Genomic DNA, 20,910 nt, shown 5'->3' on the forward strand with positions numbered 1-20,910 from the left:
AGTGAACAGCAAAGTACAGTCGAAACACGGCAGAGTGCAGAAATAAACAGCAGAGTGCAGTAGAGTACACAGCAGTAAGCAGTAAAGTACACAGCAGTAAGCAGTAAAGTACACAGCAGTAAGCAGTAAAGTACACAGCAGTAAGCAGTAAAGTACACAGCAGAGTGCAGTAGAGTATGCAGTAGAGTCCAGTTGAGTACACAAAAGAGTCCAGTAGAAGACAGCAGAGCAAAGTAGAACATAGCAGAGTCCAGTAGAACAAAGCAGAGTGCAGTAGAGTACGCAGTAGAGTGCAGTAAACTACACAGCAGAATGCAGAAGACTACAGAGCAGGAAGCAGTAGAGTACACAGCAGAGTGCAGAAGAGTAGACAGCAGAGTCCAGTAGAAGTAAGGAATAGCAGAGTCCAGTAGAACACAGCAAAGTGCAGTACAGTACACAGAAGATTGCAGTTGATAAGTACAGTAATATAAATGAAGTATTCAAAATGCAAATACAAATTGCATTCAAATTTATGCCACCCATATTATCATCTTGTCCTTTGAAGTTGTTAAGATATATATCCCCTCAAGATAAGGATCTTAAGACTTATTTGTACTAAACAATTGAATTGAATGATTATCAACAATATAGAGCATTTTCTCTCTACAAATAGCTGTCTGAGTCTTAAAACCATTGTTCGTCAACTGAATCAACATTTGTTGCAGATTTACGTGTGCATAAAGAAAAACTCATTAGATATTTTTTTTAACATTTCCACAGCACAGTGCTGTGACAAACAGTCAAGACAAATGCCAAAGAGAGCTTTTACTTCATGAGATAGGAACAGTTTGATAAAAGGGACAGAAGAGCCGTGGAGGATCATCTCTGTCCTCAACTCAACACTACTGCAGTAGTATTTCCTGAGAGTACTGCAGTACTCAATGTACTGATGCTGGAGGACCAAAGTGTCCTCAGAGTACCCCCCCCCCCCCCCACTCACTTAAGAGAACGATGCTGCTGGTTGAGCTGATAGAGCACTTTATACCATCCAGCCGTCCTGCTGAGTCAGCAGCTTTGCAGAGACAGAGAGGAGGGAGAGGAGAGATTAAGGAGAGAGGAGAGACAGAGAGAGAGAGAGAGAAAGAGAGAGAGAGAAGGTGACAAAGAGGAGGAGATGATAGAGGAGAAGAAGGAGGTGAGAGATGAAATAAGAGGAGGAAAGACTGCAGAAGTAAAAGGAGAAATAAAGATTTGAATACAGAAAGAAAACGTGACGTTGTGAGTTCATAACGACCAGGAACCTAAACTGCAGATGGTACATTTATGTATCACATTTGTGTTTCAGTCTCTTTTTTCTGTCCATCTGTCTACAGGATATCACAAGAACTACAACAGATTTCATGGACAGTTCAGCAATGATGATGCTAAAATCTGAATTTTTGAGTGCAAGCAAATTTCTTTCTGCCTGAATTCATTGGTCCAGTAGCATCGATCTATGAAAGAAATACAAAGTTCCAACTACATGCTTTGCTCAACACTAATCCGGCAAATATAATCAAAACTTCTGCAAATTTGTTACATATATTTTCTTGTAACGTTTACCAACGTTAGAAGACGGAGCTGGGAGAAAAAAAGATGCATCAGACATCTTTACAGCCATATTTTTCTCTCTAACCTGAGTGAAAGTGACACTGGAGGCTTCTGGTAGAAGAGTCAGCATGTAACTAAAAAAAACATAAAACCATATTGAGATATACAGTATATCTGTATTGGTGTATATATGGCGTATGATACAAAAATGTCAAACGCGTGTTTGAGGTGATCTAGAAGATTCTATTCATGAGATTCCCCTCTGTGTCTTCACTGCCAATAAATAATGTTAATCTTGGAAAACATTATTTGCAAATTCAAGGGGAACCTGATCAATAATGATGAATCTTGGACGATTATGCAAAAAGAAGAAAAAAATATTGGTTAATCAATCGTAATTTCTTAACATGAATTTATTATTTAGTACCTACCAAGATAATACACTTTCACAGTCTTTACTTCCTGCACTGACAGGCTGTATTTCTTGACCCCCGTCATCTTTCTGTAAATAAAACTCCAGAAGGGATGTTTACACCAAAAGGCGCAACATTTTCATATATGAACTGTAAGTATCTCTGACAGTAAAGTATTTTTCACATCAGGTTTTCTTCCACCAGTTATCAGTTATTCTTTCACAGTAGAGAGAATAATCCAGCCGGAACCTGTTGGATGTTTCCACAGAGATAAATCTAGTCTGAACTCTGCCTCCATTTCTTACCCGTTCCCCGTCACGCTGCACATATTTATTTACATCTAGTTATTTCTCTATTTATTTTTCTTTATAGTCAAACGCCTCGGCGCTGCTGTGTGTCTGATATCTGGACCAATAAAGCAAAGTGAAGTGAGTTAAGAAGGAGGAGATGAAGAGATTTAACTGTGGAAGATGGAGAGAGATGGAGGGAAGAGGCAGCGAGGAGGAGGTGGAAGAGGCAGGGAGGAAGGGAGAGAATAATGTGTTAGAGGAGAACATTTTAATGGTCTAATTAGTCTTGAGTGACTTGATTAACATCTCAGAGAGAGAGAGAGGAGAGAAAGAGAGGGAGAGGTAACCGGTCTCTTCAGAGATCTGGTGTAGGGAATGAAATTCCTCGAGTTCATTTCATCTATAAAGCTCAAAACCACAAATATGTCTTTAAAGGGCTTTACAATATGTCCGGCGTACGACACCAACCGCCATTTTAATGCAGGTTCGCTGTAGCACAGACTCTTTCCCTCTCTCTATGGTGAGAGGGATGAATATTGGCGGACAGTGAGCCGACACTTACTTTTTGGCTGCGCAACTTCTGTATCGTTTATGTACGCTTCACTAAGGGCATTTCATTATTTTATGACTTGTATTTGTTGCCCCAAAAGTCAGTAGAATCACACTGTCATGAGTCACGACTAATTGTTGATGTGTCACTGTATGCAAATAAAAGCGTGGCGGATGTTTGTGCAGGTTGCACCGGGCAATGGTTGCTTCTGTAGCGTATGTTTTACCCAGGAGGCATCATCCGGTTCTGAAGAGTGAAGCCAACGCGGAAGTGTCTTAAAATGTTTGTGTGTGTGTGTGTGTGTGTGTATGTGTGTGTGTGTGTGTGTGTGTGTGTGTGTGTGTGTGTGTGTGTGTGTGTGTGTGTGTGTGTGTGTGTGTGTGTGTGTGTGTGTGTGTGTGTGTGTGTTACCTTTGGTACGGGCAGTTGTGTGTTGCTGAGAGATATCTGGCTGATCCTCTCTGGTGCCTCCACCTGCACACGGTTGAGACTCTAATCAACAACAAGAAGCAGCACCTGAAAAAACTTAATTCATGAGAAACCAGGAGGCGTAGAAGACGTACGTACCACCACCAGAGGCTTGCGGATCCCCAGGCGGACTCTGCCAAGGGGGGGCGGACTTCAAGACCTCCAAGGCCTGGTTCAGGGTGAGCAGGTCCAACTGGGTCTGGTTGACCGACACCAGCTGGTCTCCGGGAAGCAAACCGCCTTGACGCTCCGCTGAGCCGCCGGGGACCAGAGAACGGATCACCATCACGCAGCGACCGGGGTCCAGTGGGTCCTGGAGAGAGAGTTAGATAACACAGTCACATTACAGTCATGTACCGACATACATTAAGCACAGTCAATACTAGAGACATGGGTAGTTTATTTCCATTTAATTTGGATATGGTCCTGAAGTGTCTTTGTTTCTGGTTCAACCATGTCAAAGCTCTTTGTAACTTTGATTTGAAAAATACTGAATAAATAAAGTATAATATTTGTATTATTATTATTGATATTATTATTGTTATTATTAGTTCCCTTTCTAAAACATCAGTTTACAGTCCCTAATCTCTCCATAGCGTGCTCTGAAAGAGGTTTTTATAACGTCTGTGTACCTGGAAAACTAATAAGATGAGATGTAACTGCTAATTATTAAAGGAGCTTTTTTTAAATAGTGATTCTGAACATTATTTCATATTTCTTACATTTTGAAATGCTTGTAAACACTAAATATAAGTTGTTGTTTTATTTTTCATGAGGTGAAATGTTGATAAAAACCCACACACAAAAAAGAAGGATGTGAACAAATCCCTGGCACACACTTGGCATAGCAATGAGCTAAAGACCTGTGAACAATCCCCTACTGGAGGCCACAAGTCTATTTGCCAACGGGGGGTTTCGAACCAGCAACCTTTCAAGAGGAAAACTGGGAAAAAAAAAAAAAACCTCAAAACAATATCTCTGCCTTTGAACCTTTATAGAGTGTGATAAGAGCTCAAGAGTTAAAGCCTATTCCTCCCCACAACACAGGAGAGGCGGTCAGAGAGAGGGAGACAGTTATTGTACCATCATTTAGACTGAGTCTTGGCTAAGAGAGACAGGAAGGTAAGGCAGCAGAGAGGCAGCCAGGGGGAGACAGAGACCAGAGAAATGAGAGAACACCCACCCGTACAAACACAACAACAACACACAAACATGCAGAGGAAGAAGAGGCTTCACTGCAAGATCGTCAAACTTTACAGAAACCAACCGTTAGGAGGTCAAAGGTCAAAAGCACGCTAACTAGAGATGGAACAATCAGACACTGAAGAGAAGGGTGGATGGAAGAAGGAAAAAGACAAGGTTTGTGGTAGACAAATTTCAATGTTGAAACTAAAAACTGTCAGTACACAAAAAACACAAACTGTCTGCAGTGACACTGGAGACAGTTTGTGATTTGCGACTTTAAAACAAGAACTGGGACGTGTAAAAAGACCATTTCATGCTCCATCAGTTGAAATGCATCATTCATTCAGCAGCAGGAGTTTGATGTGATCATTTACAACCGTCAGCAGCTCAGATTTAAAGCAACGTCGTGACAAAATCTTATAACTGAAACACAGAAAATCTTGTTTTTGCTCTTCTGATGTTAATGTATACTCCAGGGTGTTAGTACACAGTGACATCACTTTGGACGTGGTTACGGTGCACCATGAGAAGACACACTTTATTTACTCTTTGAATGTCTTTTGTTAATCACTATGAACTCAACTAAAGTTATTAACAACATACTGTAAGTTATAGATAGCATAGTTAATAAAGTTTGGTTGATTGTATAACGTCTATTTCTGTTTTTGAAAGAGAAACGAGCTCTGCTCCAATATAAGATTCAGAGAGGTGGATTCAGGCAGAATGAACTGCGGCCGCTGATTGCAGAAATGAATTGTACATCATTTGTAACCTCTATCTGCCCCATCCAAGGTCAAATTCACAAAAGCTCTTGCGCTAATGGTATTAAAGAGCATACACGCCTGTAAAGTTTTGCAGAAGCTCAAAACTTCAGGCAAGGAATTTAAACATAACGGAGAGAAATCCAATTTTGGGATTTAATATGCAATGATCACTGTAAAGCCTGTGCGTGACCCCCTTATGAATGCGACCACAAAAGCTACACAATTGTTTGTGAATTGAGATTTCATCCGTCATTTTAATAAGTTAGTTGTTATTTATTTAAAACAATTTATTTGTATATAAGCAGTTATTAATTTTCAGTAGAACTGTCAGAAATAAACATCCATTTTTGGGCCGCAAGTGATCAACAACTGCTTCAGTTTGGAATCTTGTTTCCATTAGGGAGTAGGAATACAAAGTCATTTTTTCAGGAGCAGTTTTTACTTATCCTTATGCGAGGGTCCAAGTACAGGAGATGTTATATGTAATATAGATTGTAATACCCTTTAAAGGGAAATTTGTGATACTGGGCTATACAAATTAAAATGAATTAAATTGTTCTTGTCCAGATTTGCACGCCACGGCGAGACAATTGTAGTTTGTGTTTATTCAATCAAACATCACTACAGTGGTCATTTAAACCAGGGCTCGGGAGTAACAAAAACATGTTAGGGACCAAAGGAGATCTTCCTTTGGGACGCCTCTGGGGCAAAAGGGATTATAATATGTGTAACAATTGCGTAACAAATAACAAACTGAACTGAGCACTAACTATAACAGAGCTCTCCTTCTCATGCTGTTACTGTTGTCACTATCACCGAGTGGAGAGCTGTTTAGAGTCCTACGGTGCATTTGGCCATCAGAGCTAACAGTTTACAGAGCTAATCTTGCTACACCCCCCTCACCACCATGCATGGCGCCCTACCTTTGGTTGTGTTCAGAAGTCCGATTGTATAGAAGTCTATGAGAAAATGACCCTACTTCTCACGATGACTACGGCCACTTCTTATATACAGTCTATAGGTACAACTACCTACTACTGTCTTTTTCTAACACAGCGAGCAGAACAATAATACTATCTGCTTCACATGGACATTGTGTCCAAGGTTTTTTCCCCTATAGCCTTTGTACTCTTGTTACCACTCATAATGTAACTTACATATTGTCCCCTTTATTTCACTACTGTCATGCCCTGCACTCCCAGTTCAGACACAGCTGGCGGAGTTCTGCACTCCACTGAGTGCACTTTTCGAGTTAATCCTCAAACTTTGTCCGAAAGTAAAGAGGGCGAACTCCACAAACGAGCCCTCGTCTCTGCCCTGTCTGTTTAACCTAAGTCACCAGGAGGACGGCCCGGTCCTTCCCTGAATACAAAACCCTTCAGAGATTGATATGCCAACTATAAAACCTCTCCTGGTTAAAGCGGATGTACATTTTGTGAATTCCCCTGCGCTGAACCCTGGGCATCGCCCGCGCTGCAGCAACGAGCTGCCGTGCCAAGTTTTGGGCTGCCAGAACAAAGCCGAGCTGTATTTTTAGAGCGAGAAACATGGCTACAGGTGGTGAGGAGTCAGAACTCAAGTCCCTCACTCCTACAAGATCCTCCGGAAAAAGATAGGCCTCTGCTGTCAAAAAAAAGAGAAAGTGTGAGAGAAAAAAAAAAGAAGAAAATTAAAAATGTACTTTGCCAAAAGTAGTAAAATGTTTCCACGGCTGACTCTTCGTACGCATATAACAATGAGGAGTTGTTGGGGTTTTTTTTATATGTAGGTTGCAGAGTGTCTTTAGAAAGTTTTTAAGACCGTTATGATGCCAGATAGAATGAAACTCTGGAAAGGAAATAAACAGCCAAAGTATTTTAGGAACTTTGAGAATCAACTTTAGACTTTACATCTTTATTCTAAATATTCTCCAGACCTTTCAGGGACTCCGAAGTTTTACTAATATGAAGAACAAACTTTCCATACTTTTTTTCCATTTTCTCACAATGCATATAGACGTTAAGGCTAAAAGTTCACAAACACTCCTGCTCTTAGTTCCATTGAAGGCAAATCTTAATGCTCCAGCATACGAAGAAGTTTTTGATCTTGTTCGTCTCTTTCCGGCTTCAATGACACAAAACCAGCTCCATGAAGAAATGGTTTTCCCAGTTTAGTGTGGAAGATCTTGACTGGTCGTGACAGAGCCAAGACATAAACCCCATACAACACCTTTGGGATGAACTGGAACGGACCTAATCCCCCTACATCAGTGTCTCAATAATGCTCTTATGAAAAAAAATAAAATGGGAATCTAAAACCTAAAGTGCAGAAGTTAAAATATAGGGGACCTGTTGATTGGCAAGAATGTGTAGTACGATGTGCACGTAGAACGTGCTGTGCTTTCAAATATCAATACTATTTATTATTCCAGAAAAAGTTTTTGTACTTCCCAAAACATAGTATTCAAATGCAGTATGCCAAAAATACCAGGATGTCCTTCTGCATCAGATTGCAGTATTCAAGCCAGCATGCTTCTCTGGCTATTCAGATATAAAATCAGCAGATACTGCAGCAGATAAATGAGCAAGAGAGTCTGGGTTCAAGGTGCAATGATATGACCAGGGGGCCACCTCTGGTTCTGAAAAGTAGGGCCCAAGCGGAAGTTCCTTGAACCTGCATTGTTTCTAGCCATCAGGGGGCGACTCCTCCGGTTGCAAAAAGAAGTCATATTGTATAGAAGTCTATGAGAAAATGACCCTACTATTACTTCACACTAAACATGAGTTTATGGTCTCAATCTCTAGTTTCAAGTCTTCTTCAATACAGCATGATGTTCAATTAGTAAATGATGCTCCATTTAGAGTCAAATAGAGCATAAAGGGTATGCTTTACTGGCTACCTTGGTCGCTACCACAGCGTTTGTCTGGTCTGGGAGTTGTACATATGAATAACATTTTTGTTCGCCTAAAATTGTCTTATCAGTTGAACTTAGATCCACCCTCTCGCGTCACTTCTGGTTGCAAAAAGACAAAATGGTGACAGCTAAGATGCTAAACTCAAATGTGCTGCTCTAGAGCACTACTAGAGGTCAAAAATTGCATAAGGAACGTTTAAGTTTACCGAATCCCAAAGAAGTTATTTTTTTAGAGCAATGATTTGTAGCAGGTTTCGAAGTTCTCCTGATACGAACATCAGATCAGAATTTTTTTGAAGTTTCCTTCTGAAAGGCAGTTTTGTCGTTGCTTTTTCTTCATTACTGTAGCTTTAACAATTAAAGGTTGCCTTGATCAAAGACACTTCAACACATGTGCAGGAGGGGAATCAAACTGCCATCCCTGCAGTCTGCAAATCTATGAACTGCACATTTTCCTTAATTTAATTAAAAATCTATTTTTCAGTCTGTCTGTGCTTTAGTAGACCTGCTTTTGTGGCGGTTCCCTTGGTAGAAAACACATTTCTGAGGTATGAAACTGGTCCCATTTTAAAAGGTGTCAGGTTTTAGTGGAAACTGTCCGCCCGAGTCCAGACAGACGGACGGACCAGCTCTTCTCTTATTGCCTCCAACCATCTTTCACTCGACTCTGACAGCCGGAGAGTCAGTAACAGGAAACACTTTGGCAGGAACACTGGACTGACATGCCCTTGGGCGAAAGATTTAGAGCAAAGAGAGGGAGAGAAGTTGCTTCTTTTTATTTTGAGAAAAAATTGTGGAGTCGGTTTCACTCTGAGGTGAAATGCTGGAGTCAGAAACTAAGATTATTTTTTACTTTTCTTTTCAAATGATACGCACTTTAAACACGGAGGAAGGATGGATATCAAACTATGTATTTTTGATTTTATATTCACTGAATTTTCCTTAGCTGTTTCAACACACTTGGGGAAAAAAAAGGAATAATGAATGCGAGAACATTTCTGGGAAAGTCAAGATATTTTATGTTTGCAATTTTGTGTGTGAGATATGTTATAACATATCTCATGTTAATGACACATATCCTTTACGAAAGCAAAGTTTCTTGTTTATGTGATGATTAGGAAAAGGTTACTGCAGAAAACCGAGTGTTACCATGGCTACATAAGTACAAGAAAAGGAACTAACTTTTTGGAAAATTGGAGACATTTCTAGATAGACTGGACTTTTATCCTTTTTGCAAAGTGAAGATAATCTCAGAAAGTTTTAACTAAATGTTTTGTCCGTAAACTTTTGCTTTTGATAGTTTACAAGACGAAACTGAGGGCACCTTTGAGAAATTAAAATGTTTTAAACTGAAACATTTGTTAAGTTTGCACTTTGTGTGCAAGATATTTACAAAGAAATATGTTATGTCAGTGACATCCTCTCTCGTGTAGATGATGATTAAGAAACAATAACTGTAGAAAACGAAGTGCAGAAGTCATTTATGAAAAGTGGAGACTGTTTTGAAAAGAGGACCATTTCGAAGGTTGGACCATCTTAGAAAGTGAGGACATTTATAACCTTCTATGCTCTTTTGTGTGTGCAATATCATTAAACTAATTTTATTTCAGTGACATCCTTTGTAAAAAACAAGGTCAAAACTTGGTTAAGATGAACGGTAACATTACAGATAGTGGATAGGAATATAATGTCAAAGAGGGTCCTCACAAGTGTAGGAGTCAAACGTGTGTGTGTGTGTGTGTGTGTGTGTGTGTGTGTGTGTGTGTGTGTGTGTGTGTGTGTGTGTGTGTGTGTGTGTGTGTGTGTGAGAGAGTGTTGGTTCCAGCTGGTCTCTGAACACAGACTGCTTTGTCCAGATCTGAGGCTGAAGCCAAGACCAACCAGCCATGACAACCACACACCCACCCACACCCACACCCACACACAGTGACATCATTTATGAGGTCAAGAAATCAGTATGTGGTTTCTGATTGGCTGTTCAGTATGAGGATGTTGACCTATAGGGACTGAACCAAATGTGGATTTAGAATCCCTTTAAATGGGTCTGTGAGGAGACGGGGAGACTCCCGGAGGAGCTCACGGTGAGGACTTATATGTGGCCGTCTCCTAAAGGTGAAGCTGAAGGGAGCGAGTAATTCCTATTGTCAAACACATCCACTCCATCCTCGGTAGAGCAGGTGAGACAGGCATGAAGGAAAGTGAGAAGTGAGTGACTTTAAGTGTTCATTTCTCATGTCTTATCAGTTCAAATGTTTTAAAGAAAATAACAGATAATGATTTAGACCACAGAGGTCTTGAAGGGGAAGCTGTGCCTAAAGTGCTAAAGCAGTTCAAGGGGAGAACAAAACTCTAAAGACCAGGATTCCCAAAATGTACACGATTTCTTCGTGTTTAGCTGTGGGGAGGCAACATAAAATTTATCCCATGTCTGTCCAAAATGTCATCATTTATATTAGACATTTGTGGGAAATTGTCATAATAAGCATTTGAATTCTTGATGGCCAAAACATGTTTTGGTGACATTTGACAACCAAATTCCAATCAGTTCATCCTTGCATCCAGGTGGTTGTTTGTTCCAAATGTGAGGAAATTCTCGCCAGATGAATATGAGATATTCACAAGAACGGACAAACGGACAACAAAACCCATCAAAATATATAATTGAATAATGTATTATGATGTATTGTTGTCCCACAACAGCCTGCAGAAACACCAGACTGGTCATGCAAACAGACCTGAAAACAGACCTGGTGGAGCTGACGACACCCTCTGTCCCGCTGTCCACTATTACACTCACAAACCCCACTCTGCTTTCTGTGGAGACGATGGGCCGAGTCACGCCAGCTTTTCACCACATGTTCATCCACCTCCACCACCAAACAACCACAGGGAGGTAATTAACTCTGTGTGAGAGTAGTTCTGTGAGTACCTGTTCTTTTTTTTCTTTTTCTTAGAGTTTTAGCATTTTCAGTCTGGTCCAACACTTTGGTCAATACCAAAAATATCTATTAGAGTTGTAAAGGATTGTACAGACATTTATGTTCCCCAGAGAACAAATTCTAAATTAAAAATAGACAATATTAATAAAATAGAACATTAACCTTTGAGGAAAAGACAATAAATTATATTTTACACAGCAATTGCAATATATATTAATGACTGTATCTAATGTTTATGCCATCATCTACAGACTAACAGATAACGGCAACAATAAATAATTAATTTCTTGCAACTTTGCAGGTCATTTTTCACATCTATCCTCATCCAACAACACTAAACCTGATTTCATAGACTTTCAGAATACGACTTTCTTTCTTGGGGGGAGAAGAATGTTCTCTTGTTCTTCCAAAATGTTAAATGTCTTCAACATATATTTCCTATATTTTACTTTGTGCTTCATTTCCTTGTGGACACAGAAAGAAGAAAGTGTGAATGAGTCCTTCAGGACTGAGCAAGCAAGACCTCATCCAGGTCCACAGTAATTTATGTCAGAAAACAATGAAAAATGTTCTTTTATAATTATAAAACATAACCACAGTGACCTCTTAAGGCGTCTTGTTTTGTACAATACCCAAAGATATTCAGTTTACTAATAAAGCATCGGACCCTCACATTTGAGAAGCTGGAATCGGCCATTGACTGTATATAACAAGGTGACGTCATCATTGTGACATCAACCATTGGTTTTTGGACTACAGTTTAGAGGCCTTGAGTTTGGCATTTTTGCCATCTCAGCTTTTTGCAATCACAAGTGAGGCAGAGCAAAATGTTACAATTAACTTTCATGCAGTGAAAACAGAGTGTGAAAGGCTTAAAGTTGTACAAACACGTACAACTCCCAGAACAGACAACACCGGGGCAGCGACCTGTCAACACAAGGTAGCTCCGCCCTAAAGCATACTCTGCTTTATGGTTTATTAGACTCTAAATGGACCATAATTTACTAAATGAACATCATGCTGTATTGAAGAAGACTTGAAGCTAGAGACTGAGACCATAAACTCATGTTTACGATGTTTACTGAGAGAATAAATCAAAAGAGAAGTAGTTTTCTCATAGACTTATATACACACTTGCATTCAGTATTCAAATTCAGTGTGAATTTCAGGACCAATCACAGTGCTGTGTGCCTTTAGTGGTATTGTAAGATGCAATGTGCTGTATATTATTTGGTCTGAAAGGTAAATTATAAAGGTAGAGAAAGGGAAGAGGGAAAGAGGACAGTGTTGGAGAACAGTGTTGTCCTTACCTGGTAGTCGAGGATGCTGAAGCCGAGGCCTTTGTCTCTCTCCTTCTGAAGCTCCAGGATCTGAACTTCTGGAGACCACTGAGCCAGCTCTCCATCGTCTTCATCTTCAGCCTGCTCCTCCTCCTCCTGTTCCTCTTCCTCTTCTTCCTCCTCCTCCTCCATCAGCACCTCCTCTACAGGGGATACCTGCTCCTCCTGACACACAACAGTGACAAAAGAGTCTTAAAAACTAATGTATAAATATACAAAAGTCAGTTATCTTAAGTCCTAATCTGCCAACTGCCTGTGTCAAAAAAAGAGCATTTTTATTATGAGTATTATAATGATAATAATAATGATTAATTTAATGATAATCATTGCGATTATTATGGTGATTATGCTGAATATTATTTAAAATAGTATTATCTCACTGGAATGCATACCTTCTCTTCACACAGACATACTCATTATGGTTTTTTCCTGTATGACAATGAGATGCTAATATCACACTTGAGTATTTAGTAAAAGAAACTTGCAATATTAGATCCTAAACTTTGCATTTTTGGTAGATTTGCAATTCAATTGACATAAAAAATATTATAATAATTTCCATAACAATATATTTTGTGAAATAAAATTGTAAATGAAAAATGTCACTGGACTATCAGTTATCACAAGTCTTATCTTAAGAAAGTAGTTTTTCATCTCCCTTCAAAATTGAATTCTCAACTGATCCCAAATCCTTTCTTTTAACTATGATGCTATTATGTTACTTTGAGATTAGACTGCAAAATTTCATGCCACAGATTAGACTTTGAAAAAAAAACATTCATCATTGTAAAAGTTTTTGCATCATCACTTTCAGGTTACCTGTCTAACTACCTGCTGCTGCTCAATGATGCTCTCTCTCAGTTCAGTCTGTCTGCAGAGCATCGACGACAGCTTCAGCTCGATCTGAACAAACACAACACCAAGCAGGGGGTCAAATTAATGGTTCACACATATGATATTCTTTATACTGTAGTATAACAATACGAGTGTTTTTTAAACCATTAAAAACAAAATGAGTTAATGAGGTATATGGTACATGTAAAGATATTTACCACAGTAGAACAAAGTAAATAGCAGTAAACATAAATGTGCTTATTTTCGCATGTGATTTTACACAGAATATTGGATATATATACTAATTAAATAGTTGGTATTGTGTGCATTCCTTGATGTTCTCACCTCCTCAACACTTGGTTGTGACTGTCTTACAGGTCCTGGTCCAGTTCGAGGTCGTAGTACTGGTTCAGGTCCTGGTTCGGATTCGGATTCAGTTTCTGGTTCCAGGTCAGAGGTCGGGTGTCGGCAGCAGACCAAAGTGAACGGAGGAGGCACTTCTTTGAGGAACGACACCACTTCTCGACGAGACTTACCGTACAGCTGAACATCATTCACCTACACACACACACACACACGCACACGCACACACACACACACGCACACCAAATTACATATAAACTCTATATTATTTGAACACAAAAATATTACCCCTCATTCCAACAACAGAGAAAGTTGTGGTTTATCTTGAGGGCTAGGGTTGAAATACAATTGATTTTATTAAATAAAATGTACCAATGTGCAAAGTGTCTAGCAGTCAAAATTAACATGAAAAAAATATATATACTACACATAAATAGTATATGTTCAACCACTATAGTTTACTGCTGGACTTTCATGACTCAAGATGGTCATCTTGCTAATACATCCGGGTCTTAAGGTCATCCATACATTCATGGAGAGGCTGTGTTAATACAGATACAGCAATGCAGTAAAGATCATCAGGATCAATAGCTTCAAAAGACTTGGGTGACATTAGCTTGACAGTGAACACCCCTATGGAGTTTCTATTTTGTCAGGGGAGATGGAGCGATAGGTAAACTGCAGGGAGAGGGCAAACTGTTATTCTAGCTCTATCTGATTTCCATGTTGTGTTAAGAGCATTTGCAAAAACTAGTCTGACTTCCAGCTGGAGCTGCTTTTGTTCCCACAGTGTTTTGTCTGTGTGTGAATATAACTTGTATTTACCTCTAGGAGCTCGTCCTCTGGTCTCAAGACTCCATGTTTGTCAACGGGGCCTCCAGGGACCACAGAGGAGATGTAGTGGTGACCGTCAAACGAGTCCAGCTCGACACCAAGACGCACAGTGTGGACGGGCAGCAGCTGTACGCAACAATACAAGACATCAGAAGGAAAATAACTTTTCTTTACATTTGGCATACCCCCACTGATATAAAACGGGCTGGGAAAATATTTGAAATCCCTTTCAGAATAAAGTATCTGAATTCAACTGCATCACCAGCTGCAGCTTCCAAAATGACCATATTAACATATTACATGCTATGTTATGGTAACAACACACACCACAGCTTAGAACAGACAGTGTTCACATCACACAGTGAGTTTCTCACCTTTGAAGACTTTTGCAGCTCTGCATCGTCTTCAATGACAGGATCCAACTTCACCACCTGGCAACACACACACACACGCACAAACACACTCATCAGTATTTAACATCCAAGATGGACAGTGTCAGTAAAAATGTGTAAAACGGTGTGATCTCACCAGAACTTGGTACTTTGGTCCCAGCGCCTGCTCCCATTTAGCCCACAGTTCTGCATCTGTAGCTGTAAACAGACACAGACACACACAAACACACACACACACACACACACACACACACACACACACACACACACACACACACACACACACACACACACACACACACACACACACACACACACAGACACACACAAACACACACACACAGAAAAAAGCCTGTGTAAGCAGTGGAACAGATGTAAAATTACAATTCAGCCATTAAAACACAGCAGCTTCCCACAGCTCATCAACTACAACCTCAGGTTCTGTAACACAACGTGTACTGAAAGTGATGCCAATGAACAAGTAGTACTGTAGCACAAGTACAGTTGTGAAAGGGGTTATAACGAGTTTCTCACATACATAAGATACTGTGGAATAGCAACACAGGGCTGGCCAGTGTTGTTAAAAAGATAGAAGGAAAGAAGAGGAAAGTTTTCCAAAAAGGTTTTACATTAGTCTCTGCAACCAATTTTGATCCAGGTGAATGTGAGCCATCGTTGAGTCCAGTTTCTAGTTCATATTATACATCTGTGATATGGAAGAGAAGATATCTATTGTTCCTAAGATTCCTCTTTTGACCAAGATTACCAATACTAACACAAACAAAGTGCTGCTTCACACAAAGTCACATAACTGGTTCTCTAACAAGCACACTGTTGCAGAACTCCATGCAGTGCTGTGGCAGTTAGGCCAAAGTTATGCTTCAAATCGTAATTTGTCTTGCAGCCAGGAAAGACACAGAACACACAGGGCTAAGGTATATAAAACATGGTGAAATACCTAAAACATGAATACATCATGTGACCACAAAGAACCTTGAGTATATGTTTAGCTGTCGCAATTCAATCCAACAGCTCATATGGAAAACTAATCATCAGCTGAGGCAAACGGGAATACTAGTACTAACAGTAATGCATGTAGTACTTTCACACAGCTGGTAGTACTGCAGCAGAGCCAGAAAAATACCTGTACTGTAGTTCTGCTGCAGTGCAAACATTTCACTACATCTCTGCTGCAGGCTGACAGTCACCTCATTGGAATTCAACAGTTAGAAGCAAAAACATCTAAATGACTCAAATGTAAACTGTTAAGTAAGCAACTTCAGCTGTGGAGACTGTACGTATGTGTGTGTAGGGGGGGTTGGTTAATGCATCTGCACACACACACACGCAAATGTCCCAGCAACAATACCTCCTTAAATCACTGAAGAATAAATGTGTTTTCCAGAGCCGAGTGACGGCAGCAGTTTGGACATGAAACACTGGAAATCAGAGCGGATTATAGAGCAGCTCTCTGAGGAAAAACCTCAGTCTGCTCTCTGACCCTTCAGGATGATTTCAGGGTGGAAACCAACACTGCTGACATCCAATACCCAAAAAAATGTTTAAATCACAAATCTCCTCTCATGTTGGGAGCTATTTTTCCAGCAGGTCTGGCGGTGTTACAACAACAGTCTCTGATTAAATTAGCATTGCTAACCCCGGCCTTCGCGGCCCAATTAATCTGCAGCGTTTGGCCGAATAAACAGGGTAATACATCGCTGCGAGGCTGTCAGACAGCTCGGACACTTTACATCTGTCGGCCCTAGAGCGGGCTGGGCGGCGTGCTAAGTGTTAGCGTGGCGTTTTGGCCACTTAGCAAAGCTAATGAGGAATAAAAAAAAAGAGAGGAAATAATTCAGAGAGGAGTGCTGTTAGAGGCCAGCGTTGACACGTCTGCAGACGCTACACTTAGGGGGCTTTTTTTTTAAACACTGATAGTGATCAAAGCTCATTCCATTAATCAACTTCCTGTTTTGCATATGTGTAGGTACATTTTAAAGTTCAGGCTTTTAAGGATTTTTTAATTTCTTCAGTTTTCTAAACAAATAATCAGAACCACATGTTAAAATGAAAAATATAAAGCTCTAGCTGTGTTTAATCTTGCCAGAAGAGTTGGCTGTTAACAATTTATAGTTGCTGCTGTTAATCTATTTTACACAAAAAACTTAACATGTCTTTTGGCCACAGCGGTTGAACTATATGTCTTCAATGACTAACGTGTGTAGTAGATTGTTAAAGCTGTTTGTGTTGTTATTTATCCGTTTCTATTCTTATTTTTGCTCTGTGCATAAAATATTGTAATATAGCAGGCAACACAGGACTGACCAGCGGTGTTTATAAATAAAATAATAAAATGTATTTTATGCAAATTATGGCCGGATTCAGGTGGAGGCTCGTCAGTGTTTTGTCCAAAAAATTAACAAATAAAAAGTGATGCAGTTGGTTGAACAGGCTTTACCTGCTGTGAATGGCCACCTGTGCAACATGGATGAATTCATTATAAATCTGATACGGCCTTGCTGCCAGTTTGTCCCATTGGCCACTCTGTGCTGCAACAAGAAATAAAAAAAGTCCCCTGCTGCCCAGAAATCTTTACCCCAAATGACCTCTTTATGAAAGAGACATCTGTAAAACTGTTGACAGGATGTTTTTTAAAACAGGTTTTATATATGTCAAACTTTTCCAAACCCTACAGAAAGCAGTTTTAATGTGCATGTGCACAACGTTTCTCCACAGGGACAGTAGAGCATATCAAAGATTGAAGCACAGTTGGGATTACAGATGAAAGAATAAATTAATCAAAGGACTAGATGATCGATGTAACAATTTCCATTTCATATCATACTTTTGGGGTTATTCCCAAAGAGCTTTCTAATACTCTACAACAACAGTGTGTGTTTTGTGTGATGGAGCTAACCCCTTGTTAGCTGTGCTGAGTTCAGGTGCGTTGGTTCGTCATTTGCCATCGTTAAGCCAACCCCAGACGAGCGAGCTCTGACCTCAAACGACCTCCTGGATGACAAACGAAACGACTCCAGCTCCACTGACACAAACACACAGAAAGAGGAGACATGAAAATATGCACTTATTCCATTTTTATCTATTTCTATTTCTGGCTTTGTACATTTGTTATTTTGCACCTTGGTGATAATCTTTATTGTTTATATTTTGTTTTATTTGCATTCTTTCCTACATGGCTTCACTCGGAATGAATAAAGTTTGATCTTATATCATCTCATCTCAAAACCTGTCTACGGCCCACTTTATTGCATGTAAACGCTCTAAGGGAACAGGGTGCTCTGACCTTTGACCTCCTGACTGATCATTGTTGTTGGTGATCTTTATGATTAAAGTTTTTATCCTGTCAGGTTCATCATAAGTCTCTGTAGATAAGAGAGCCACAGTAATAACCACAAGTAGGAGTTTCAGCTGGTTCCCAGTTCTCTGTGTTTTCTCAGTAATGAAATAACAAAAGACGTCTGGAGGAGATAAGAGCCCTGTGCTCCTACTCTGTTTTTAAAAAATCACTTGTTCCTCTCTGGCCTGGAGGCTGACCGGTGCAGGGCAGGCGGCCGATTGCGAGACAAAAAAAATGACCCTGAACTGGGTGAATTAATCTCTCTGTGGACGCTGGTGGATGTGGAGGAGGAATCGCAGGCTTTTCCGCGTAAAGTTTGGGAAAATTACACGGAGCCGTAAACAAATTTGTCATCTTAATCTCTGCGAGAGGACAGAGGCAGGGAGGCTTCGGACAGGTAATAGGAAGAAAGGGTCCCATAAGTTTAACTCAGAGAGTAAACTTCTCTCGCAGGGAGCAGATTATTGTTTTAATGCAACAAAATTGTGAAGTTAGTGGAACAGAAACCCACAGAATGTCACCGTACCTCATTTTCACCTAGGAAATGTCAGGAATATACATCTGTATGAGATGTATTCTTTTAAGTGTACACAACCTAAAACAGCAGATTAAAAATACCTACAAAAGAAGCTAAGCCTATTGATGCTTTTTGTAATCGTTTACCTGTTCAGTTTTTTTGCATTTGTTTTTGCACCAGTTTATCGCTGTTACTTTTAGTGTCTTGTTTTTACGTTGATTTCACTTTGAATCACCACTTTCTTTGAAGTATTACTGTAATATAAAGTAGAAATCAGGATTTAATTAATTCATTGACTGATTTTCTTTTCTATGCTTTGCAAATGCTTTGCATATGATTTGCATAGAAAAGATCAACATGACACTCAAAGACTGAGCAATTTTAAAATGCTATTATTTCAAACTGTGCTGCATCTGGTCATGTATCACCATGATGGACGTCAAAGACAGTGAGTTGATCTGCTGGTCCAACACTTTGGCCTCAGAGACCTTAAGTCACCAGGGTCAATGTGTGGCAATTATTATGTGATCCTTTTAGAGATTGCTAATGTGTTTGGTAATGTCATATGCACCACTACATCACAAAGCACAGAGTGGCAGAAAGAGGGGAGTCAATGGACCTGTTTTCATGCCAGCTATTTGACTTGTGTTAGCAGGATAAGCACAGGTTGAAGTACTAAAATTAACTGTGGCTCTGTTCCATTCAGTGTCCCAGGAGGCCTCTCAAATGAGCCAGCAAGTGCAAAACTGGCCCTCCTAAATGGAATACCTTCGCCGTATATTGTTATTCGTGACACCAGGGCTTCTTGCTTTAACGTATCAAAATGTCTGCCATCAAAAGGGCCCGCAGCTCATTATTCTGCCTGATAATACTGCAAGTATCTGTTTGTCTATAAGTATCTGTCTGTCTGTGTGTGTACCTTTATCCAAGGATCTCTCCAGGGTTCTGGGTTTCTTCCTGATCACACTGAGAACGACAGTCCGACCCGTCTGCCTCATCACCTCCAGAACCTCCTGATTGGTCAAACCGTGGAGACTGACGCCGTCCAACTGTGGAGACAGACAGGAGGAGAGAAAGAAAGACGAGTAGAGAGAAGAGACATCAGGTTGGACTGTTTTTTTCTCTAGACTTTAATGTGTTATACATTTTATGAAATAAATATTAAGGATTAAATCAGGTTGTTACAGCGAGCAGTCGGTCGTGGATTCGGATGTTTCCGCTGTGATCTGCAGCGCTGCCTGGAACCACATGTTTCACAAACACACCTACTGCATCTGAATGAGGCGAGAGATGCAGAGACAGACATTTTTATTGGACCATTAAAAAACAGAGGTTATATGCAACCCGTCATAAATCTGCATATTATGATGAAGCAACTTCAGTCTTGATTTTGTGGCCTGCAAGTTTAGACTCAATAATCAGGATGTATCAAATGAAACCAATGTTTTTTTTATACTTCTCAACAAGAATAACTCAAAATAATAAATAAATAAAGATACATTCAGAATGATCTATATGAATTATATAGATACTTTGAAAAACAGTGAAAACTCTTGCTGTGGCTCAGTTAAGACAAGACCAGTTAAACAATTTAAACGTGGGAGTGGTTTATTTAATGGTTTTTTTTTTTACCAGTTATTCCTACCTGAGCTGGTGAGGGGGTTGTGGCCGATGATGGAGATGCCGAGGCTTTGGCCGTCGTTCTTGGTTAGTGGAACCTCGTGGATCTCATATCCCTCCAGGTTCGGCTGAAACACAAAAGAGTGTCAATTTATTTCAGCACGGACTGCACCAAACAAGAGAGAAAACAAATTATTTCATCTTTTGAGTGTTTGTCCAGAAGAAAGTTTTTCTCTTAAATGATTCAACAACTTCCAACTAGTGGTCCGAAAATGATTTCTCTATGATGGTTCTTCTGATTGCTCACCGTTTTGCTGAGCCGGCGTTGGGGTGGTAGGCCCGGGGGCGGGGGGGCAAGGAGGAGACGGGGGCCGAGTCAGGAGGTGGTGGGGAGGCGGGGCTGTCGACCTTTGACCCCGGGGATCCCTTGCGATCAGCAACGTCACTTGGCTCCCGCAGCCCTGCAGCACCTTGACGACCTGGTCGCTGGTGAGGCCGCTGGTGGGCGTCGCCCCGATGCGAAGGATGTGGTCCCCCGTGCGGAGACGCCCGTCCTGATTGGAGGAGAGGGGGGGAGG

The 20,910-nt window shown here is 40.3% G+C and overlaps 1 protein-coding gene across 1 annotated transcript in view; it reads right to left on the reverse strand.

Moving 5' to 3' along the window:
• Positions 1–20,910, reverse strand: part of patj (PATJ crumbs cell polarity complex component) — a 109,415-nt gene that overhangs the window by 69,725 nt on the left and 18,780 nt on the right. Inside the window, 16 exon segments of the mRNA XM_054596706.1 lie at positions 3,237–3,299; positions 3,396–3,431; positions 3,433–3,606; positions 12,385–12,579; positions 13,234–13,317; positions 13,594–13,806; positions 14,437–14,571; positions 14,820–14,876; positions 14,974–15,035; positions 17,755–17,880; positions 19,632–19,761; positions 19,898–19,986; positions 20,358–20,460; positions 20,640–20,680; positions 20,683–20,724; positions 20,727–20,886. Of these exon segments, the coding sequence (XP_054452681.1) occupies positions 3,237–3,299; positions 3,396–3,431; positions 3,433–3,606; positions 12,385–12,579; positions 13,234–13,317; positions 13,594–13,806; positions 14,437–14,571; positions 14,820–14,876; positions 14,974–15,035; positions 17,755–17,880; positions 19,632–19,761; positions 19,898–19,986; positions 20,358–20,460; positions 20,640–20,680; positions 20,683–20,724; positions 20,727–20,886 (1,710 nt within the window).

Source organism: Anoplopoma fimbria, chromosome 3, assembly GCF_027596085.1.
Source record: "Anoplopoma fimbria isolate UVic2021 breed Golden Eagle Sablefish chromosome 3, Afim_UVic_2022, whole genome shotgun sequence".
Lineage (NCBI taxonomy): Eukaryota > Metazoa > Chordata > Actinopteri > Perciformes > Anoplopomatidae > Anoplopoma > Anoplopoma fimbria.